The sequence below is a fragment of the Hyaena hyaena genome, unplaced genomic scaffold (assembly GCF_003009895.1).
Source record: "Hyaena hyaena isolate Hyena2069 unplaced genomic scaffold, ASM300989v1 scaffold_88, whole genome shotgun sequence".
NCBI lineage: Eukaryota > Metazoa > Chordata > Mammalia > Carnivora > Hyaenidae > Hyaena > Hyaena hyaena.
In genome coordinates this window covers 1,509,351-1,532,824 of record NW_024080720.1, presented here as the reverse complement: position 1 = coordinate 1,532,824, position 23,474 = coordinate 1,509,351, and the positions used below count along the sequence as shown (strand labels likewise).

General features: G+C 40.0%; 1 protein-coding gene and 1 long non-coding RNA gene across 4 annotated transcripts in view; one reads left to right on the top strand and one right to left on the bottom strand.

Annotated features, from left to right (window-relative positions):
• USP31 (ubiquitin specific peptidase 31) overlaps nt 1-23,474 on the top strand; it is a 68,178-nt gene that overhangs the window by 13,714 nt on the left and 30,990 nt on the right. For 2 of the 3 annotated variants that reach the window (XM_039234435.1, XM_039234437.1), the window contains exons 2-7: nt 12,200-12,337; nt 13,551-13,639; nt 13,731-13,823; nt 14,378-14,513; nt 16,750-16,894; nt 22,818-22,998. In XM_039234435.1, coding sequence (XP_039090366.1) covers nt 12,200-12,337; nt 13,551-13,639; nt 13,731-13,823; nt 14,378-14,513; nt 16,750-16,894; nt 22,818-22,998 — 782 coding nt within the window. Of the gene's footprint in view, nt 1-8,990; nt 9,050-12,199; nt 12,338-13,550; nt 13,640-13,730; nt 13,824-14,377; nt 14,514-16,749; nt 16,895-22,817; nt 22,999-23,474 lie in introns of those variants that run through there. The other variant, XM_039234436.1, reaches the window with a different exon arrangement.
• LOC120233282 lies at nt 3,995-6,350 on the bottom strand. Its single transcript, XR_005528782.1, has 2 exons — nt 6,225-6,350; nt 3,995-4,477 (listed from the first exon to the last, which is right to left on the bottom strand). It is a non-coding gene; the product is annotated as an uncharacterized LOC120233282 (long non-coding RNA).

The window sequence follows — 23,474 nt, the reverse complement described above, 5'->3', positions numbered from 1 at the left end:
GAAAGAGGAAAATTGAGGGGCACCTGGGTGTCTCAGTTGGGTAAGCATCTGACTCTAGTTTCAGCTCAGGTCGTGATCGCACAGTTCATGGCTTCAAGACTGCATTGGGCTTTGTGCTGATGGCTTGAAGCCTGCTTGGGATTCTGTCTTCCTTTCTCTCTGCCCCTTCCCTGGATGCACTCTCGTGAGTTCTCTCTCTCTCTCTCTCTCTCAAAGATAAATAAATAAATAAACATTTAAAAAAAAAAAGAGGAGGGGTGCCTGGTGGCTCAGTTGGTTAAGCATCCAACTTTGGCTCAGGTCATGATCTCATGGTTCCTGAGTTAGAGCCCTGTATTGGGCTGTGTGCTGACAGCTCAGAGCCTGGAGCCTGCTTCCGATTGTGTCTCCCTTTCTCTCTGCCCCTCCCCTGCTTGCACTCTATCTCTCTCTCTGTCAAAAATAAATAACATTAAACAATTTTAAAAAGTAAAAATAAAAAAGAAGAGGAAAATTGAAAATGTGTGAAAGTTTGGTATATTATGTTCTTGCTTTTCTCCCCTCTGGGTGTGTTGTAACATAATTGGTATCAAACTGTATATACACTTTTACATCATATATTTTTCATTTCATATTATATTATGATTAATTTTTGTCACAAAACTCTAGATCATTGTATGAAGGTGTATGATGACCTATTTTTGGATGGTTTCTGGTTGTGATGAATTTTTTTTACATAAATCTTTTACTTGTTTTTACAAGCAGAAAATGGTGATTATTCATAACATATGAATTCTTAAAATCAGTAAGAAAACTACAGTTACTTTTGGTTCTTTTTTTTTTTAATGTTTTATTTATTTCTAGGAGAGAGAGAGAGAGAGAGAGACAGCATGAGCAGGGGAGGGTCAGAGAGAGAGGGAGTCACAGACTGAAACAGGCTCCAGGCTCTGAGCTGTCAGCACAGAGCCCGACGTGGGGCTCGAACCCACGAACCGCGAGATCATGACCTAAGCGAAAGTCGGTCGCTTAACCGACTAAGCCACCCAGGCGCCCCACTTTTGGTTATTTCTTTAGCATATGTAGAGTTAAATTCCTGGGTCAGTGCTTATTTATTTTGAAGGTCCTTAGGTTACATTGTTACTTTATTTTATAGGATTCTGTCATTAGCAGTGTATAAGAATGTGTGTTGTACTCCACTGTTGCACAATAGAAATCTTTAAGTTGATAAATGGAAAATGGCATTTTATTGTTTTAATTTACATGTCTTCGATTACTAGTGAGGTAGGACAGCTTCATCTGTTCTTTAAAGTGGAAGTATACCTATGATAGCAACATTTTGATAACTTAGGGAATTACCCTGTTTTGATTTCACAGACTTTTCCTTGTTTGTTTTCTGTTTATTCACACGCTCTTCCATTTAGCTTCAGCTTCTACAGAATACCAAGGCCTGAACCAACTAGAATTGGTTGGGCCAGACCAGGCTGAGACTGGGAAAGTTCTAAATTGTACTTTGCTAGGGAAAGCCTAGAAGGCAGAATGAGCCCCTTTCTTGATTTTTATGCAATCTGATTTTCATTGTGAGCACTGAAAGAATGGGCAGAGGCCAGGATTGGTTTGGAGACCATACCTGTGTGCCACTCAGGAGTCAAGCTGGCTTGACTCTCAGGCCTGCACAGTGTTGGGTGTGGAGAAGTGTATGTGACAGGCCCATGACTTGAAAACATCTTCAGCCAGCTAAGATTTATTGGGTTGGTGGCGTTCTGGGTTTATGGCTATATGAACGCATAATTTGTAGTGAAACTTCCTGGATCTGCTTTTGAATGATATTTCTTGGTCACTATTAGTTGATGTTTCAGTTATCAAAATGCAGTAACAATAATACTTCAAAACAAGAGTATTTCCAGAATATTTTGGATACCTTTGTAAAATTGGCTTTTTGGTCAAATATATTTTAGATCTGTTTATCATCAGATACTAATACGTTCAGAATCAAGAGGATGCATGTTTTGTCTCTGTGTATAATTACATACACACACATGCGTATAGAAGAAATATATGCATGCTTAGCGTTGGGATAATTCAAGGCTCGACTTCATTTATTTATTTATTTTTTAAAATTTTTTTTAATGTTTTTTTTTTTTTATTTATTTCTAGGAGAGAGAGAGAGAGAGAGACAGCGTGAGCAGGGGAGGGTCAGAGAGAGAGGGAGTCACAGACTGAAACAGGCTTCAGGCTCTGAGCTGGCAGTCAGCACAGAGCCCGACGCGGGGCTCGAACCCACGAACTGTGAGATCATGACCTAAGCAAAAGTCGGACGCTTAACCGACTAAGCCACCCAGGCGCCCCTATTTATTTATTTTTGAGAGAGGGAGAGATCACAAGTGGGAGAAGGGAAGAGAAAGAGAGAGAGACACAGAGTCGGAAAGAGGCTCTGTCAGCACAGAGCCCGACGCAGGGCTCAAACTCACGAGCTGTGAGATCATAACCTGAGCTGAAGTCAGATGCTTAACCTACTGAGCCACTCAGGTGCTCCAAGGCTTGTCTTTATACATTCCCTACTTCTTGTCTTTCTCACCCTATTCCATCTCCAAGGGTGTATAGGACACTTCACTTCCACCCCAAAGAGCAGTGCCACTCAGCCAAGAATTTTGGCCTCTGTGCTTGTGAGCAGTGCCATGTGCTGAGTTTCTAAGCCAAGCCCATGATCCTCCTCTGCTTCTGTCCACTTGATCAGGAAGCTGACTCTGGGGTCTTTTTTTTCTCTTCCTAGGGCTAAGTTTTCACCTCCCACCTGGCAAGCCAGGGTGGCTTAAAAAGACCCTTGGTGGGTGTCTGTAGATGTAAACTTTTTTTCTGTCTCTTTCTGCCAATTTTCTGTGATGCTAGCTGCTGTCACTTTTTTCCTTCAGTGATAAGATCCAAAGCTTGGTATGGGTTTGGATTTAGGATTACTCTAGGTAGAAAGCTTTGCTTTGAGGCTCCTTAGGTCTGTCTAGCAGAGAAAAAAGAAATTCTCAGCATAGTGCAGTCTGTTCACTGGGATTTGGAGCCAAAGCCTGAACTACAAATAAGGTGCATTTGTGTTTTGAGAGCCCCATCTTCTCTGCAGAAGATTTGGGTTCCCTGGCCAAAATCCCAGGGTGTCCTTTCATAAGATCCCCTTAAGTTTCACCTGGTCATTGTTACCAGCAAAGTCATTTTAGAAAACATCAGGAATGTGGAAACATATAAAGAAGAAAGGAATAAATCACCTAAAAGTTGCCATTCTGAGGTAATGACTGTTAATGTTTTGGTGTGTATTTTGAAGGATAAAAGACAAAAAGATATTGAAAATGTATCTTAAAAGTTTGAAATCATATTCAAATGTAGTTTTGCATCTTCTTTCCACTTAATTGTATTCTATCTTAATTCCCCCATGATTCCTGAAACTTAAAACATTGGTAAAGTTCCATGGTAGAAACACATAATAATTTCTTAGGTATTTATTATTTTTTTTAGTTAAAATTTTTTTAACATTTATTCATTTTTGAGAGACAAAGAGCGTGAGTGGGGGAGGGGCAGAGAGAGAGGGAGACCCAGAATCTGAAACAGGCTCCAGGCTCTGAGCTGTCAGCACAGAGCCTGATGTGGGGCTTGAACCCATGAGCTGTGAAATCATGACCTGAGCCAACGGTGGACACTTAACCAATTGAGCCACCCAGGCGCCCCTCTAGTTTCTTAGATATTTAGATGAATTTTCTAGTTTTTCTGTTTTTCTGTTTAAAAAATTAAGATTTTTAAATTTATTATAAATCAATAAATTACTTATTAAATAATTCATGAATCAAGCAATATCCCATCTAGCAAGTAGAGAGGGTTCCAAAGATCTCTGGTGTGACTTTTAACTGTTGAAGACTATTACACTCCCTTATGATGGCCTTTTGGGTAAATCAGGACTAGATGTTTGCTTTTTTTGACTGTGTTGTTAGCCAAAATTTCCCCTTTCCTCTAAAAAACAAAAACAATAACCACACAAACTTTTTAAAAGGCATTATTTTTTGGTGGCTGGCAAGAATCGTAGAATATGTTGGATAATGATAAAGAGACCAAAAGAAGATACTCTTGAGTTAATTAAGTTACTTGATTAGATACATAAACACATTTTGGCAACTGGAGTGGACTCTAACCTTGGAGTTGGCTAGGCTTGGCCACTTGGGGTGTGCTGGAAAGGATGGACAGGATCGGAATTCATCACCACCAGCAAAACAGCTTGAGCATTTTAAGGTGAAGAGCACTCCCCTTTACATTTTTTGATGAGAGACAGATGTAGTTCTCCAGAGCCAGATTGTTGTCTCTCTCTTGTTTGCTTTCTCCAGCATCCTGGGACACTCAGGCAGGACATAGTTCTTCACATGCTGCAACTTGATCTTCTGACATAGTCCACATTCCTCCTTGTTCCTCAAATAATAACATCTCAATTAGATAACCTCCATTTTTATTTCTGGGCCATATTTCAGTCCTAGGAAAAATGCAAATAACAACAAAACAAACACTGATTAACAAGGATTTATTTAAAAGCAAATAAGCTCCTGGAAGCCTCAGGCTTGGTACAGCTATAGTTCAGTCTCTAACACATGTTTTATGTCTGCGCTGAGAAATGACATACCGAATGATCAAGCCCTGTATGATCCTGAGTCATATAAGGAAAAAAATCATTTATTGAAGAATTATGGACAAAAATGTTTTAAGGCTGTTTTTAATCAGAGGAGGTTGAAGAGAGGTGTAACTTTGGACAAGTTATTTCACTTTTTGAGCCCAAGTTTTTTTGTCTATAAATAATGGTAATAATACTTAACAAAGTAGGTGATTGTGATGGGCTAATTTTATAGGAAATGACACCTATAAACAATTAGTATGATGTCTGATACTTTATAAGCACTCAGTTATTAACTGCCATTACTATTACTGTTTGTTTCAAGTATTGAATTTCCTAGATGTTGGGGAAATAATACTGAATAAGTCCTTCTTGATCACTGTCTAGTGGTGGAGGCAGATAGGAGATTATATGTTGTGGTGATACGAATATGCTATAGTGTAATAAGTGATATAACATAGTTGTGACAAAAGAGCCTCCTATAAATTTTAGTGCCTTTGGAAGTGAAGCTTCAGGGCTTTTCCACTGTGACCATGTTCTTTCTGTCTTGGTTTCACATTAGAAATAGAATTTTAAAAAATCACACTTCAAATAAATTAGCAATGATCAGGTCCCACTGTAGATAATTAAATCAACATCTCTGGGCTGTTCCCAGTTTGTTTTTTTGTTTTTGTTTTGTTTTTTTAATTTCCCTCGATGATTCTGATGTGCAGCCAAGGGTCAAGAGCCAGTGCTTTTCTTTTTTTTTTTTAATGTTTTTTATTTATTTCTAGGAGAGAGAGAGAGAGAGAGAAAGACAGCGTGAGCAGGGGAGGGTCAGAGAGAGAGGGAGACACAGACTCTGAAATTGGCTCCAGGCTCCGAGCTGGCAGTCAGCACAGAGCCCGATGCGGGGCTCGAACCCACGAACCGCGAGATCATGACCTAAGCGAAAGTCGGACGCTTAACCCGCTACGCCACCCAGGCGCCCCTTATGAAAACGCTTTTATAGAGTTTGTAAAATAAATCTCAGTAAAGCTTCACAGTAATTCTTTTAGAAAAGTATTCTCATCCCCATTTTGCAGAAAAGTTAGCTGAGGCTCAGAGAAACCATACGTGAAGTAAAAGGTGGTGGAAAGAGGACTTGAACCCAGGTGTTCAGACTCTAGTCTTTCTGTTTCTGTTGCATTTCTAGTGGAAGCTTCTAGCCACTGTTTATACACATGGGGGGCTTCTCTTGCTGCTGTATTTTCTACCTTAGTGTAGCTTTGGATCTCTTGTGAAATCTTTGCTCATTGTTCATCTGGCCGAACCACTTGGGGTATGTTCCTTTTGTTTTGCTCCCTGTCATCCCATGTCTAATGCTCTTGACCCTCCTTCCACCTTAGCTATAATTTTTTGAAATACATTTCTTAACATACTTATGATAGCTTTTCTTTTAGAGAAGATATATACTCTTTCCTAGTCTCTCTTTCAGCAGTGAGTCCCTGCCACCAAATCTTTTTGGTACGTGTGAGTTTGCTTAATATCCAAATCTAATCTTTTAACAGTGCAGGTATCCCTTGCTATCCAAATCCATTTATTCCTGAGTCTGAATCATGAGCACTAGTATAGAAGGGACAGCTATACTTACCCTTGTTAGGACCTTCTGTCTGGAAGGATGAAGGAGCTCTGTACCAGAAATAACTCCCTTACCCCTGTGGTCGAACATGGACACACGAGCAGGCTGTGTGTGGCATTCTCTCCTATTCTCATTGAGTTGTCTTTCCATCTTGGACGGAAGCTCCTTTCCTGTTGTTTCCTTTTTTTTTTTTTTTTTTGTCTCGTCTTTCACCCATCTCCCCTCTCCATCCTACCAAGGAAGGAGAGTGAGGAGATGCATTTGAGGAATGGGAGTGGAGGGCATTCCAGTCATAGGGAAAGTATGTGTGAAACTCTGGAAGCTTTACAGTCTCTTTCAAGGGCCTGTTGTTGCCACAGTTGGCTAATACTGGCTAATACTGAAGGCCTCTCAGCTTAACTTGGGTTATGTGAAAAGACTTCCCCACCAGAGGTGAAGATAAGGAGCAAAGAATATATGAAGGACACAGAGAACTCTCTTTGAGCATGGCTGCATTCTGTACCCTGGTTTGGAACCCTGTTGTATGGACACTCTATCGCTGTTTGTCATGGGCCATATCTGGTTTTACGGTATTTATATAGCCATTTACACCAATTTCATCCCTTATGTTTTAGTTAATTATTCTTCAGCAACTTAGTAGTTGTCCATAAAGTCAGATTCAAAAGTGAAACTTTTCTCAAGACAAGTGTTATCATTCTATTCTTTCTAGTAGAGTTCAGAAACCAAATTTCACTTTTGGATGCCATCTATGAACTCATCTGCTCACATCTCATCTTTCTCTTAACATGTAAGTACTGTTCTCCTCCCCAGTTCTTCTGCTTCTTAACTCAGAATCACTGGAAATAAATTCTACATTTTTTCTGGATAGAATCATGGAAAGTGGGTGGTAATTGGGTTTGGTGAGTTTTGGCAAGCTACCTTTTCCCCAAAAGAGTAACCCAGCTCCTGATCAAATAAATACCGCCATGTCCCTTCCCCATGCTTTGTTGTCTTCTTCCTGGGATCAGATAAAGTGTGTCTTAAACCAGTTTGTCTTTTCCCTGGAGCCCAGGACTCTGCTGCTTCTGTACTAGGGCTCTGTGGAAAGAAAGAAAGAACCTCATGTCTGATTTTACCATGCCAGGTGGAGAAACTTCATTCTTTTTCTTTTCCCTGGCCATGCTTCCAACTCCTCTTTTTTTTTCTTCTTTATAAGGGGAAAAAAGTTCTTTTAGCTCTAGGCCTTAAGGTTTTATTTGAAGGGTAAAGAGAAATTTTATGAAACTTGAAAGCTCTGCAAATTTATTTGACCTTTATTGTTTAGTAACTGGAAGTTATGCATCATCCTAACTGAAGGGAAAATTGGAGTGATGGTCAAATTTATTCATAGTAGGATGTAAAGGATTTAAACCAATAGGTTAGTTAATGTTTTTCCAAACAAACCAATAACCCCATTCTATAAAATAGACATAAATATACAAGGTTAATTTTAAGAAGGCTCATATTTGGGGCACCTGGCTGGCACAGTCCATGGAACATGTGACTCCTGATATGAGGAGCCCCACGTTGGGTGTAGAGCTTACTTAAAAATAAAAATTTTTTAAAAAGGCTCATATTCTATTTTTCATAGAAGTGACAAATTTAAGTTCTCAGATTGTAGCAATGCTCCTATTTATAGATGACATATTCCAGTGATAATTAACTGCTTTTTAAAACTGTAGAAACACAGAAGGATTGATTTTAGAACATAAATTAAAAAATAAAAATAAACTAAGGTTTAATTATACAAAAAAATTATAAAATTATTTTTTAAAAAAGGCAAACCAAAGCAATGTCAGATGAGACCCAAAGCAAAAATCAAATCACTTGGTGGGACTCTAGGGGAAGAGCTTATGTGAAGATTTCGGACACCAGGGGTGTTGTTGATGACCAAGTCACCTGCTTTGCTTTAGAAACCAGGAATCACTGGTTCTCTGACAAGCAGTGGTTTGCAGTGGAGCCAGAGATCTGGCTCAGGTTTCGTGAATCCCACTATTTTCCTTTTTTTTTTTTTTTTAATCTTTTTAATGTTTATTTGTTTTTGAGAGAGAGACAGAGCATGAACAGGGGAGGGGTAGAGAGAGAGGGAGACACAGAATGGGAAGCAGGCTCCAAGCTCTGAGCTGTCAGCACAGAACCAGACACAGGGCTCGAACTCACGGACTTCATGATCGTGACCTGAGCCAAAGTTGGATGCTTAACCGACTGAGCCACCCAGCACACCCCACACACACTATTTTTCCTTCTTGACTCCCACTATTATTTTTTTTCTGTAACACATACTAAAGGATGGTTATTAGATTATTCTGTTTTGTCTTGGGAGGAAGTAAAATAAATAGTTCCTTGGGTCTCAGGTCTCTGCAGTGGGAAGAAGTCACCATTGTGAAGGAGGAAAAGGGGCAGAAAAAGGAGCCTTTGTGTGTGTTCAGCAAGGTTCCCTGTAAAATGTCCTTTAGTCTGTGATATAGGGATTTAGGGTGGGGTTGACCCTGAGCAGCGTTTGCCCTAGTTACAGTGGCTGTGGGCGTCCTATTGCCTGTGGAGTCGTGCCCGACAAAATGTTGTCGAGCAGCTTCTGCACGGGACCTTGTACATCACAATTGAGAGATAAGTGTCAGGTGAGCTGAAGTGATAACAGCAGGAATCATAAATCACACTTAATGGCATCCCTATAAAGAACTGTATATCGTCCCCGCTCTGAAATTTGACGGAGAGTGTGCGTGAGGTATCTGCTGTGACACAAAATGAAGAGCTTGATTTCAGCTCATTTGCTTCTTAGGATCATGCATATGCTGAGAACTCCCTCACCCCTACTGGAGGTAAATACGGGAGAGGGTTTCCCAGGGCAGACACTTGCTATGCTTCAGGCAGTTTGTGTGCCCAGCAATATGCCGTGACATTTATCATAACCTTGCCACCAAGAGACTTCCTCTTGGCAGCTGTCCTCTGCTTCTTCCACAAAACGAACAACACAGAACAAATAGAAACAAAGGTTCCCTGCTTTCCTGTCTATAACTTCTGAATCCGTAACCATCCTTACCTCCTCCTCCTCTTCTGTGTCTCCCACATCCTGTTAAAGGCACTTCTCTACTTTTCTGAATCCCACCTTCGCCCCTCTTGAGAGAATCCTCTGTCTGCAGTGTCTCCCTTCCGTTAGCTCCTCCCTTCAGGGTGTAAGTCCCTTTGCCCTGTAGCCCTCCCCCGCCAGGCAGAGCATCTTTCCTTGTCCCTTTTATAACTGAGCCTCTTGCGTATGAAGACTGGTCTTCTTGCAGTGTTCAGTTTCCTTACCTTTTCTTCACTCTCCCTCTCTCTGATTGGTATTCTGTGTCACTGAAATTGCACAGACAGCCTCTTAACCTGCCCTTCCCAGGGACTCTCAGTGCTCTGTTTGACTTGCCTGTGGTAGTTTACATCGCTGCCTCTGGCTCTCCTGGCCACTCTTATCTTCCTTGGCTTCTTTATTGTGACTTGTCCCTTCTGTTGCCAGCATTCTTCAAGATTCTAGTTGCCTCCTTTTCTGCTTATTTTCCCTCCATGTTCATATGGAGAATTTCATAAATTCTCCAATTTAACTTTGCAGCTCAGATCTCTTTCCTGGGTGTACTAGACTTCACCTCACTGGCAATCCTTTAGGTACTTCAAACTCACCATGTTTGAAGCTCTGCTGTCCCCCAATCTCTTCCTCTGTTCCTGATTTCATTGTCTGTCTAAACTAGAAACTAAAAACCTTGGTGTTATCCGTCGTTTCTTCTTTGTATCCCTTAATATAGTATCACCAGTCACTTGTTTCTCTTCCATCCTGAGTTGGCCACACAATCAGCAGTGCTGCTAGTGCTGATGTTTTTTTATTGGCCTATTTTTCTTTACTGGGAAATCCTCTCTTTCTTCTGTAGCTCACATTTTCCCACTGTACACCAGTGGCTTTGGCTTTGGTTCTCCTAAATGAGTGCATAAGGCTATAAGCCAAAGTATTTCAAGATGAAGTAAGGTGTCAAGTATAAAATGCTATGGGAAGATTGAGGAAGGTGAAGACCAGGAAAGGAAATACTGGATTTGAGGAGTCAGGTGACATCTGACCATGGGGGAAGCCTTGTAGCTTGTAAAGGCTCCCCACACCCATTTCTCCTTTTGTGTACTTTTTTCTGAGAGCATTCAAGTGGTATCTTTCTAGTCACCGAAAGATTGTTTATTGTCAGGGTTCTTCCTCTCCTTTGCTCCCTTTGTCCAGTTAGTAAATTTTACCAATTGACATCTCAGTGTTTATTACCTTTCATTCATGTCCCTTTGATTTTTTCCTCCTTTTATTTGAATCTTCGTAAATCATCATTTTGTTATTCACATCTAATTGATCATCAGGGTGTGATGGTTCTTCTTCATAATTGAATTGTCTGTCCCTTCTTTTCTTTTTTAAAATAGTTTATTTTTGAATAATCTCCACACCCAATGTGGGACTCGAACCCACAACTCCAAGATCAAGGGTTGCATGCTCCAACTGAGCCAGCCAGGCAACCTCCTATAATCATGTTAATTGGAAAATGCAGTGGACAGTTTTAGTTCTTTGTCCTACTCTATCATTCTTAACACTGTTGATCACTCTCTTCTTCATAACCCTCTTGTCTCTTGAGACTCTGTTCTTATTTTCTTGCCATATGTTTGGTGGCCTTCTCTTGGTCTCCTTTGAGGACCCCCAAAAACAACGTTCTCTGGATTCTGTCTTCTGGATTGATCTCTCATGGCTCTCCGGGCAATCTCAGCTGTACTCATGATTTCAACTACCACCTATCTGTTGACTTCCAAATCTTTGTCCTTAGCACACACTCTTCCACCGAGCCCCAGCTCTGTATTTTGCAGTTGTGTACCAGGTACTTCTACTTGAATTTCCACAGAACTTTAAATGTAGTCCTCTTCCCCAGACTTCTCTCTTTTTTCATTTTATTGATGAAGGGGTACTTTCAGTTGCCCATCATCCAGAGAAGACACCTTGGTAACATTAATGCCTCCTTTCTCACTCTTCCCATTCATTAGGTCACAAATCCTATTGAGTCTACTGCCTAAATTCCTAAATCTCTCCAGTCTGCCTTCATGTTTCTGTTCTCACTGCCTTAGCTAGGACCCTCATTATTTCTTGCCTCATCAGCTCATTGCCCTTCCTTTGTGCGATTGTGTCTCCTCCTACCTCCCTACTTCCAAATCCCAGAGCTGAAAGTCGAGTGCTTATTATCTCATTTACACATGAAATGTTATGCATGCATTCTCACTAACTGTCACTCCAAACCATTATATTCTCTTTTACTTTGGAAGAGGGTAGGCCTAGGCCTCACAAAGACACGTGGTGGAGCAGAAATTTGAACCCAGGTTGTCTGTTCCAGTGCCACGATCTTAATTAACCAGTTCACCGAGAACCTTTCACCAGCTAACCCTCTTTCTATATTCTAGTCTTTGGAAGCAAGTCACTACTCAAGGTAGGAGGTTAAGGTGCAGCTCCTGGAGGGGGAAGTATTGACATTAATTATTTGGAATTCTATAAGGAAGATTTATCTAGTCCCCTTATTCACTCAATCATTTATATTTTGTACCTGTGTTTATTTTATCCTTTGGTTTATAATTTAATATTGTGTTACTTATTTAACCAGTTCTTGTTTTTAAATGTTCAAGTTATTACCATTTTTTGCTATTGTAAAGCCTGATGAATAAATATTTTCTTAGATGTCTTGGCATGCTGTTTTCATGGTTTCCTTTAGATCTATTTCTCAAAGTAGGATTGTTGGATAGGTGCATTTAAGTTTTCTGTACATGTTTCTTGGGGAGGGGTTTTTACATTAAGCATCTGTTTTTATTATTGCTGTCTTTCTAGGAAGTGCTCTGTTAACACCCTTGAGATCTTGCTTCCCTCCTTGGGATTATAAATAGTTCATCTTTAAGCCATGAACTCACGACTATTCATGCTGATTTATTTACCTGTTTAGAGTATTGTGTCAAAGAACGCACTGCAATATCGAGGAAATTCCCAGCATGATGCCCAGGAGTTTCTGCTGTGGCTTTTGGACAGAGTTCATGAGGACCTCAATCATGCTGTGAAGCAGAGCAGCCAGCCTCCTCTGAAGGTGAGGATGCGCACCTTGCTGGGGCAGCCAGGGGGCAGTGAGCCGGGTGACCTCCACTGAGGAGTTGTTGCTGTTTGCGTTGAGTTAATGTAGTAAAATAGACTAAGTTCTGGGTGAGTATAAAATTCAGGGATACTTAGAGGATTTTCCCCACGTTTACTGCGGTGTTGGCAGCTTAAGATACAAGAGATGTTGTCTCTAAGGAACTTAGAGTCTAATGAGAGGGAACATATTTGCATGTATGACTAGCTTTGGACTACAGTCAAGTGATTCCAATTCACTAAGCTGCTTTTAAAGCAGAAGTTTGCTTTCTTTCCCAATGAGACACATACCCCTATGTCACTGAAATGAATTCATAAGAGAGAAGGAAATGGATGGATGTCTTTGCTGTTTTGGTTGGGTTTGAGTGTAGAAATGGAACCCCTAGAATAATATTTTTACTGAGAAACAGTGATTTATTCTCAATTTTTATGCATGCACCCTTAATATGATGGGAAGATGATTTATATAATAGAAATAATTAAGACCAAAGAGTTGCATTTCTCTTGCCATTTTTAAAGTTTTTGATAATTCTGCTCTGTGCCTCAAAATTTCAGTCTGTGGTTCTGGAAGAGTGTTAAGGTATTCTGATTCAGGGTCCTCCTGTGCCCATACACTCTTTACTAACATATGACCATGTGCTTGTGGCTGGCTCTCTCACCAGATTGAGACATACTCAAGGTCAGGCGCTGTGTCTTATTTGTCTTTGTGTCCTAATGCTTTTGCAGGGCTCTTTGCCCAGCAGCAGGTGTTCAGGTCAGGTGGGTAGATGAGGAAAGGTTAACTAAGTATGCAGTAGAGGGACTGGGCACCAAAGTGGGCAGTGCAGCTGGCGAGGTCTGCAGTGAGAGGGCACAGTACGTGGGGTTATTTCCTGTGCGAGGCTGCAGGGAGACCCTGAGAGCTGAAGGGAGAGAAGTACCCCGCAGAAGGACTGCCCGCTGCCTGGGCAGAGAGGCCGGCACAGGCATGGTGTGCAGGGCAGCCTGTGGGGACAGGGCCCGTGTGGTGCCTGTCCTGGCGGCTGCGTCCTGGTGCCTCCAGCACATGCTCTTCACTGGAACATCTGCACAGCTCGCAAAGGAAGTCAAGGCCATTTGTGACTGTTTCAGGTTCACCTTCAATCAAGAACTGGTACTTCTAATCTGTGAAATTGTACTTTCCCTTTTTTTAGCCACCATCAGAGACTGATATGATGCCCGAGGGACCATCTTTTCCTGTCTGTAGCACTTTTGTACAAGAACTTTTTCAAGCCCAGTACAGGTATGAGCATATCAAATTGTCTCTTATGTGATTTGCTCAACATAGCTCTAGATGCTCTTACTGTGTGTGTCTTTCGTTTTTGTTTTTGAAGATCTTCTTTGACATGTCCTCATTGTCAGAAGCAGAGCAACACTTTTGACCCTTTCCTCTGCATTTCTTTGCCAATTCCTCTACCCCACACAAGGTAAGAAGAACATATTTAATAAAATTAAGATTGTTCATTCCTGTGTATTCCTTTTCCTCTCTGGGTCCTGTTAAGTCTTCTTACTTATTTAGACAAAAAAACGGGATTAGTGATAAGTTGAATACAGACATTGTTAAAACCCTATAGAAATTTATAAATCTCTGAGTTTGCAGGGTGAACAGGTACATGGGGCGAGCAAGTCTTTTCAGTCCCTGTGGTTGTAGTCTGTTCAGTTGCTCACCTGTCGATAGTGTGGAGGAAGGGGAGGGTTGTTGAGTGCCTTCTGGATTTTCTAGAGACTTTATATTGCACTTTTAATTAGTTGCTTTATTTGAATGGTTTTTCAAAATTTCCAGGAATTATGCTCTTGTAAAGAACATATAAAGCACAGGATCAAGTGTTGATATATTTTGTTCAGCTGCCTTTTCCAATGATGTGTTCTGTTTTCTGGTCCTACTGAGGTCCAAATGAAATGTTTCCCTTCAGTTTTGTGTTTTGCTTCTATATTTAAGTTGAAATAAGTGACTAATAAGATCTGACTCTGATTTGTACAGGCCTCTCTATGTTACCGTAGTGTATCAGGGCAAGTGTTCTCACTGCATGAGGATTGGTGTGGCCGTGCCTCTGTCTGGGACTGTCGCCAGGCTTCGGGAAGCAGTGTCTATGGAAACAAAGATCCCCACTGATCAGGTAATAAGTGTGCTAAGGCCGATTACACATGAGTCATAAAAGTGTTGCTTTCTGTTCTCCTGGTATTTTTTAACAATCCTCTGCCAAGTATGGTTAGATAAAAATGTAAAACCAGTTGTGTGTGTGTTAAGGGGGAAAAAAATTAGGACCCAAAGGAGGAAAATGTACATCAAACCTTTTTGTGCTTCATTTAATTGTACATGTATTTTTAAAAGGAAAGTTGTGACTTTACACCAAGACCTTCTTTTAGCTTTGTTTATAATTACACAGCCTGTCTTAAGCCATTCTTAGGGATGCTTAGGAACAGCATTGCTGTGGTATTTGAAGGTCAGAGAGGCTTAGAGAACTCACTGCTGGTTCTTGAAAACCCCTTTCCATTGTGGTGCTAAGAACGGATATCTTCTTGCTGGCGTAGGCCATACAGACGTTCAGTGTGGGTCACTTCCTGCTTAGAGCAGGACCAGAGGCTCGTCCTTTGTTTAGATGAGAGAAAGGAACATCGTGCTCCTTCTGCCTTCTTTTTTTGAGTAAATTTTTGATAAGTAGTTATATTTAAATTGACCCAAAGTACTTCAGTCTGTTTGTGACTTGACATTTTTGCATACAGTTTTTACTCAAAATTAACTTTTGATTTTATTTGGAAAAACATTTCCTATTTTAGAGTTACTAAGGAAGATGATTCTGTGGTAGAATAACTTCTCCCTAGATAGCTTCTGGAAGCTTCTGTGTAATCAGTTGATTACTAAAGGTGTTTTGTACTTTGGCCTCATGTGGCTTCATTTGGGAAGTTACCACAGTAAAACAAATACAACCAGCAGTGTGACCTTAATGTAGTAAATATCTCATATTTTCACAGGCCAAGTACTGGCATGTTGATAAAATGTTCATATTCTTCCTTATTCTTCCTTACTCTGAAGTGCTTGTTGATTCTTTTTTGTCCTTCAGAAGGAAGTGAAAGACATAAAGAGGGAGGGAAGCTTAGATGTGTGTCCAGGGCAAATCTGGTTGTATCTTTGAAGACTCCAGTGCTATCTGGCTCTTTTTACATGTGGTTTAAATGGGTGATATAATTACAAGTTTGTTTTTGACCTTAGCCTGCTAGAGAAAGTAAATTATACTCATATGTTCACCTGCAGAAAAAGAATGTGGTCATTAAAATCATGAAAAGAAAACTGTGCCAGGAATATTTTTCTTGGACTATTTGTGGAATATGCCACCAGCCTGTTTCACCTCACAGACTTGTGGTATGTTTGCGTTAGTTGAGGGGATTTTAGGGGTCCATTCCAACCCTCTCATTTGAAGGAGGCCTGGAGAAACCATGTACTTGTTCAAGGTCATAGGGCTGGTTGGTGGCAGGCTGGGACTGGAACTTCTTTAGGCCCCATCTAGTGCTTTTTCGCTAGACGGTGCTGCTGAGCATGTAATGAGCATCTAAATGTTTCCATTGGTTTTTTTCCCCCCATCTTTTGTTTTTCTGTTTCATTGTGAAATATTCAACCATTTCAGAATCATAACTTAGAAGTATCTTGTCCTATCTTAGGACTAAGAGTTATTACTAACTTTAATACTGTGTTGTATATTCACTCTTATTTTTCCTGTGTATATATTAACATGTATTTTATAAAAATGAAATCGCTTACACACATTACTCTTTATGTTGTTTCTTATTTACTTAGGAGATCATTTTTTGCAATAGCTTTATAATCACAGTAGGACTATAATACATTTAACTAGTTCCTATTGTTGGACAATTGAGTTGATTTCATTTTTTTCTAATACAAAATCCATGGTTCTATGACATTTCTTAACTTGAAATGAAGAAAAGTTAATGAGCTAGGAGAAAGTCACAGAATCAGATGTGGACTCCGTCCTCGCTGTGAGACTGGTTGAATACTCTGGCAAGTCTCCCCCTCTCTTCAGTGTCTTCCCCTTGTGAAACGAGAGGATTAGTCTTTATAATTTCCTGGGTTTCTTCTTCACGAAAACTGAGAGGAACTCTGGATTCAGTGCCAGCACTTTCTGCAGTCAGACCATTGTTTGTTACACATTTACAGAAGATACTGTGCCTCTAAGATTCTCTTACTGAAGGCAGATAGTGTGGGCTCTGTGACACGTCTCAGAGCCCTCTCACATCACCGCAAATCCTGATAGGCTGGAGAAGTTCATGGTAGAATTGGGAGATCAATTCGTATTGACTTTCCGGTTATCCAACTGTTTACATTTTTCCCATTTTTAGATTGTGTTAACGGAAATGTACTATGATGGGTTCCATCGTTCCTTTTGTGACACAGACGACCTGGAAACAGTCCATGAAAGCGACTGCATTTTTGCCTTTGAGACTCCAGAAATATTTAGGCCTGAAGGAATTCTCAGTCAAAGAGGTAAATGAGCATCTGTTTCCATAAGGTTTGCAGGTTTCACAAATGTGTGCCCTTTAGAGATATCTATTATATGATGGCATAGTTTTTTAAATTGTGGTAAAAATACACAATGACGTAAATTTTATGGTAACGTATTCTTCTGGAAGAAGGCAGTTTTCACTATTTCATTTCTAACCTTTCCTGTCTGAAGATGGAGCAAGCCCCTTCCTGAGGCTAAAAACTGACTAAATCCTCCCTTAAGTGGTTTCTTAAGTATCTTATGACAGCATTTGGAAAGGTGTACTATGCCATAGCTGCCTTTTTTTCTTTTTTCTTTTTGGCATTTTGTTCCCTGCTCTGATGCTTTCTAAATCCTAACTCTGCTGTAAAATGTTTTCTTGATGCTTTTAAGAAATTTGCATTCATAGGCAGCAAAAGAGAGTACAGCTTTGGACAGTGCTGTTTCTTTTCCTGTGGTTTGGAACTGAGCACGTCTCTCTACTGTGCTTGGCGGATTTCTGATTTTGAAAGTTGCCAGGCAGCTCGAACTTTGTTCCTGCTCTTAGTGTTCTTCATGGTTCTGGGGCTTCTGTTCTTTTTCTCTACTCCTGTGGTTATTAAAGCACGAGAGGCACCCGGGAACTAGTGAGAACTATAAATTCCTAGACCCTACTCCAGACCTACTGAATGAGCAGCTCTGGGGGCGGGGCCCATCAAGCTGTTTTTCACAGGCAATTCTGATGCACACCAAGGTGTGAGAACCTGCTGCTCCATCCAGTCTCATCAGTATCTTTTCTGCTGCCATGATTTTTAGAACTGAACCCCCCTGCTCACCCTCTTGTTTTCTTCTGGTTCCATTCTCTGACTTCTAACTGTCCACTGGGATCTCTGCTTAGAAGTGCCGTTGGTGTCTCAACACTCAGACTTTCTTAGACCGGGTCCTCCTGCGTTTCTCCTGTGGGATCGTGGCACCACCACTTTCACCCAAAGTGGATCCAATTACTTCTTCAAATTTTGACTTCTCCCTCAAAATTCACATAGAACCAAGTAAGCACTATGCAGTTTTCCTCCTCATTTCTCTTGCTACTGATGCAGCTCAGGCCAGTCTCAACCAGGCTTTTCTAGTAACTTTCCTACTAATACCTAGTTATTAGTAGAAACTAATAACTAGGCTTTCCTCTGTTCAGTTATTTCTCTGTGGTGCCACCAGACTTATTCTGACATAATTTCTGATCATATTACATGCTTTTTATTGATTTGCCAGGATTTCTCCTTTGTCTAGGATTAAATTTGAACACTTGGAAGGATGCCTGGCCCCTCATGATGAGTCCTTACCTCTCTGTGCAGCCTTTCTACTGTGTTCTGCTTTCTTCCCTGTGTACCCTACCCAGGTTACTCTGTTCCTCAAACATGCCATGTACTTTTATGCTTTCCTGCTGTTAGCTCTGTTGAGAATTCATTTCCTCAGCTCCTTTCTCAGCTCTTATTTTGTCTCCCCTACGCACACCTCCCTGCAACCTCACCTTCCTACCCGGTCCTGCATGACCACTATTCTACTCTCTGTCTCTATAGATCCCCTAGTCTAGACTTTCATGTGAACAGAATCATGTAATTTGTGACCTTTTGTGACTTGCTTCTTTTACTTAGCGCGTTTCAAGGTTCATCCATGTTGTAGCATTTATCAGTCCTTCAGTCCTTTTCATGGCTAAATAGTATTCCATTATATGCATACAGAGCATTTTGTTTATCCATCTGTTGATGGACATTTGGGTTGTTTCCATATTATGGGATAGTGCCGCTATTACTGTTCATGTACAAGTATTTGTTTGAATACCTGGTTATAGTTTTTTGGGGACACATACTCATACGCATATACACCCCTAGGAGTGGAAACACTGGGTCATGGTAATTTTATGCTTAACTTTCTGAGGAATTGTCAGACTCTTTTCTGTAACAACTGAATCATTTTTCATTCCACCAATATATGAGGGTTACAGTTTCTCCACATTCTTGGCAACATTTATTATTTTCCATCTTTTTGATTATAGCCATCCTAGTGGGTATGAAGTGGTGTGTTGTGTTTATATTTGCATTTCCCTAATGATAAATGAAGTTGATCATCTTTTCATGTGCTTGTTGGCCATTTGTTCATCCTTTTTTGAGAAATGTCTATGCAAATTCTTGCCCCATTTTTAAATTAGGTTGTTTGTTTTTTGTTATTGTTGTATTGTAAGAGATTCTAGACCCTTGTCAGATATATGGCTTGCAAATAGTTTCTCCAATTCTATAGATTGTCTTTTCACTTTCTTGATAGTGTCTTTTGATCCACAGAACTTCTTAGTTTTGATGAAATCTAATTTTTTTCTCCTTTTCTTGCTTATGCTTTGGATGTCATATCTGAGATTTCATCCTTAAGTCCAGGACCATGAAGTTTACTCCTGTGTTTACTGCTAGGAGTTTTATTGTTTTAGCTCTTACATTTAGGTCTTTGTTCCATTTAATATTTGCATATGGTTTGAGGTGGGGGTCCAGTTGTATTCTTTTGTATGTAAACAGTCAGCGCTATTTGTTGGAGAGACCATTCTTTTTTTTTCTTTTTTAAGTAGGCTCCATGCCCCACATGGAGCCAGATGTGGGGCTTGAACTCATGACCCTGAGATCAAGACCTGAGCTGAGATCAAGTCAGGTGCTTAACCGACTGAGCCACCCACGTGCCTCGAGAGACCATTCTTTCTGCTTTGAATGATCTTGGTACCCTTCTTGAAAGTCCTTATTTTAGTTCATCTTTTCCTTCACCACCTGCTTCCAGAGGTGACTCTAGTTTTGGAACCTTTTGGTAATTCTGTATGTTGGGTTGGTCAGCTTTCTCCACTGCCAGGTAGGATTCAGTTTTCTCCCATATACCCAGATTTACATTATTGTTTTCTAGGTAGTGTGTTATTTCAGTTTTAAGTTTTCTTTGACCTAGGAGCTTTGTTTATTTTCCAGGTACTTTTTCATGTGTGTGCTTTTGTTTGTTCAATTTGTTTTCTACTTTTAATTGCATTACAGTAAAAAAAAAAAAAAAAACATACTCAGTCATCACCCTCTCCTGAAACCCTTTCCTTACCTCTGCCACATCAGGCTGGCTGACTTACTCCTCTTCCTTGCTCCAGTCAAAGCTTCTGCTAATCTCTGACACCAGCACATTGTGTGGAAATGATCTTTTTTTCTCCTCTGTCTGCACCATGCTGTGAAATTCTCTACACTTGGGACTCTGCTTTGTTTTAGCTTTCTGTACCCAGCAGTTCAATATGATTCCTAATGCACAGCAATAGCCCAGTTAATGTTTGTTCAACTAAAAATTTCCTAAAATCCCCTTTCATACCCTAGTTGTTAAGGGTTAATACTAAGTTTCTGGTTTTAAGTGAATTTAATGAGATCCAAGGTTATCATGTTCTAACCAAAGAGTGTCTCTGTTGTAAGACTGTACTACTTATTGAGTATGTGTTAGCCTTTGTTCTAATCTTTATAAATAAGTTATTTGAGACCTACGAGGCTACTTTCTGCCTTCCTCGCTTTACAAATGAGGTAAGACTTGGGGAGTTGAATAACCGCCCTGGTCATGCAGCTGGTAGTAAATGAGCCTGGTTTTTGAACACAGAGCTTGATTGCTGTGTGGTTGAGTGGTACCCCTTCATTTCATTAGGGACCCTGATCACTTGAGAACGGGTCTCCCCAGCCTTCCTTCTGCCAAGGAGCTGGGCATTGAGGTCGTTCGTTGTCTCAAATTCAGACTTCTCTTACTTTTACTTTCTCGTACCAAAATTTGAAATGGCTTTGGAGTGAAACCTGTTCTTCCTCTTGGGATTTCTTTTTGGTATTTAAGCTTAAAAAATTTTCTTCCCTTTAATAGCTTGCTGAAGATTACATTTTTCCTTATTTCTGATTTCTGTATACTTTTTTTTTTTTTAATTCTAATTGATCTGAAATTTATTTTGGTATTAACCATGTACTTGTCATTTTAAATTGCTGTAATGATGATGTCCCTTAATAGGTTCGGCAAGTCTCATAGTGCTGGATGTTTAGGTTATTGGCAGAATTCTGCTCTGAATACTTTTGTATAAGCCACTTTTTATTCTCCTTTTGCTGCTGGTGTTATTTGTTTGTGTGGTGGTGGTGGTGGTGAAGGGCTTTCTTCTATTTGCAAGTTGGGGTATAATTTCCTTAGACTATACTTTGAAAGGATTAAAGAAGTGAACAATTATTTTAATTTAATTTTATTATTTTTATTGAGGTGTAGTTGACATACAACATATTAATTTCAGGGGTACAGCATAATGATTCAGTATTTGTATATACTGTAAAATGATCATCACAGGAAATCTAGTTAACATCCATCACCATAGAGTTACACAAGTTTTATATTATGATGAAGACTTTTAAGGTCTACCCTCTGCAACTTTCAAATATACAATACAGTATTATTAACTATAGTCACCATAATGTACATTACATCCCATTACTTACTTATTTTATAACTTCAGGTTTGTGCCTTTTAGTCCTTTTCACCTTTTTTGCCTAACCACTCGCACCCTCCTTTGCAACCACCAATCTCTTCTCTGTATCTCTGAGCTTGGTTTTGTTGTTGTTGTCTTAAATTCCACATATAAGTGAGATCATGTAGTATTTGTCTTTGTCTAACTTTGTTCACTTAGCATAATGCCCTCAAGGTCCATCCATGTTGTTGCAAATGGCAAGATTTCCTTCTTTTTTTAAGTTTATTTATTTATTTTTGAGAGAGAGAGAGTGTGTGATTGCGTGAGTTGGGGAGAGGGGCAGAGAGAGAGGGACAGAGAATCCCAAGCAGGCTTTGTCCTGTCAGTACAGAGCGCAACGTGGGGCTCAGTGCCATAAACTGTGAGTTCATGACCTGAGCTGAAATCAAGAGTTGGATCCTTGACTGACTGAGCTGCTTCGAGATTTTGTGCAATGGCTGAGTAGTATTCCATTGAAATTAACAGTTGTTTAGTCAAGCACTTGGGAGTTTCTCCTAAGTACAGGGCATTGTACTAGATGCTGAATTGCTGAGTAGCTAAGATTGACAGGTAGCTCTGCTTTCAGGCATTTCCAAAGACCTGATTCTCAGCAACCTGCATTATGCCCATCGATCATATATTTTTGTTCACTTAAATTTAAGTCCATCCAGAGTGGTTGATTGTATTAAAGTTGACATGTCCTATATGTCTGTGAATCTAGTTAAGTGTGATTTATACTTTGTTTTTTATAAGTCTGGCTTGTTAATCAGGGAGAAGAACCTGCTTTTATAATATTGAAGATCATTCCACGTTTACTAGTCTTCATTTTTTATTTTTTAAAAATTTATTTTGTTCCTGGTTGCATAGTCTCCCCTTAAATTTGTCTTGGTGGATCATCTCTAAAAACTTTCTCTTTTAAAATTGTATCCAAGGGGCCTGGGTAGCTCAGTTCATTAACCATCTGACTCTTGATTTCGGCTCAGGTCATGATCTCATGATTGTGAGATTCAGCTCCCCCTACATCAGGCTCTGTGCTGACAGTGCAGAGCCTGCTTGGGATTCTCTCTCTCCCTCTCTCTCTCTCTCTCTGCCTTCTCCCTGTGCTTGTACGCATGTATGCACATTCTCACTCAAAATAAATGAATAAATAAATAAATAAAAATACAACTGTATCTAGTATTCACTGAAGTGAAGAGTTTTAATTTCAGTTTTTAAGATACATAAAACTAGTTTAAAGAAACAGTAGATGCTTAAGAAATTATTTTAGTGTCTGGTTATCTCATAATAGATCATTTATTCTTTTTTCATTTGTAGCTTAAAATTACAAAATGACACCTTCTTAATTTCTCTGTTGGGTAAATTTCTTTGTAATAAATGAATGAAAGAATTTTGAAAGGTAAAATAAGTTGTTTTTAATTTTTTCCCAGGAATCCACTTAAACAACAATCTTAACCACTTGAAATTTGGCTTGGATCATCATCGACTGTCTTCTTGTACACAGGCAGCAGCAAAGCAAGGAAAAACAGACTTGCCCTCGACAAGACCGGGAGGCGACAAGATTGTTCTCTTAGTATGTAACCGAGCCTGCACTGGGCAGCAAGGGAAAAGGTAAAAACTGACCTACCAGTAAGTGCTGAAACTTTAAATGTCTAATATTTTCAGACAATTTAAAACACTTCAAAAAGTAAGGATGAGGTGCGCCAAGGTAGTTCAATTGGTCAAGCATCCCAGTCTTGATTTCGGCTCAGGTCATGATCTCACAGTTCATGGGCTTGAGCCCAACATCGATCGGACTCTGCGCTGATAGCACAGAGCCTACTTGGGATTCTCTCTCTCTCCCTTTCTCTCTGCCTCTCCCCCACTCACACCTGCTCTCTCTCACAATTTTAAATTTTAATAAACAATTTAAATTTTAAATTAAAATTAAAATTTTAAAATTTAAATTTAAATAAACAATTAAAAAAAAACTATGAAGGGTGCCTCAGTGGCTCAGTTGGTTAAACGCACAGCTTTGGCTCAGGCCATGATCTCATATCACAGTTTGTGAGTTCAAGCTCCGCATCAGGCTCTGCACGACAGCATGG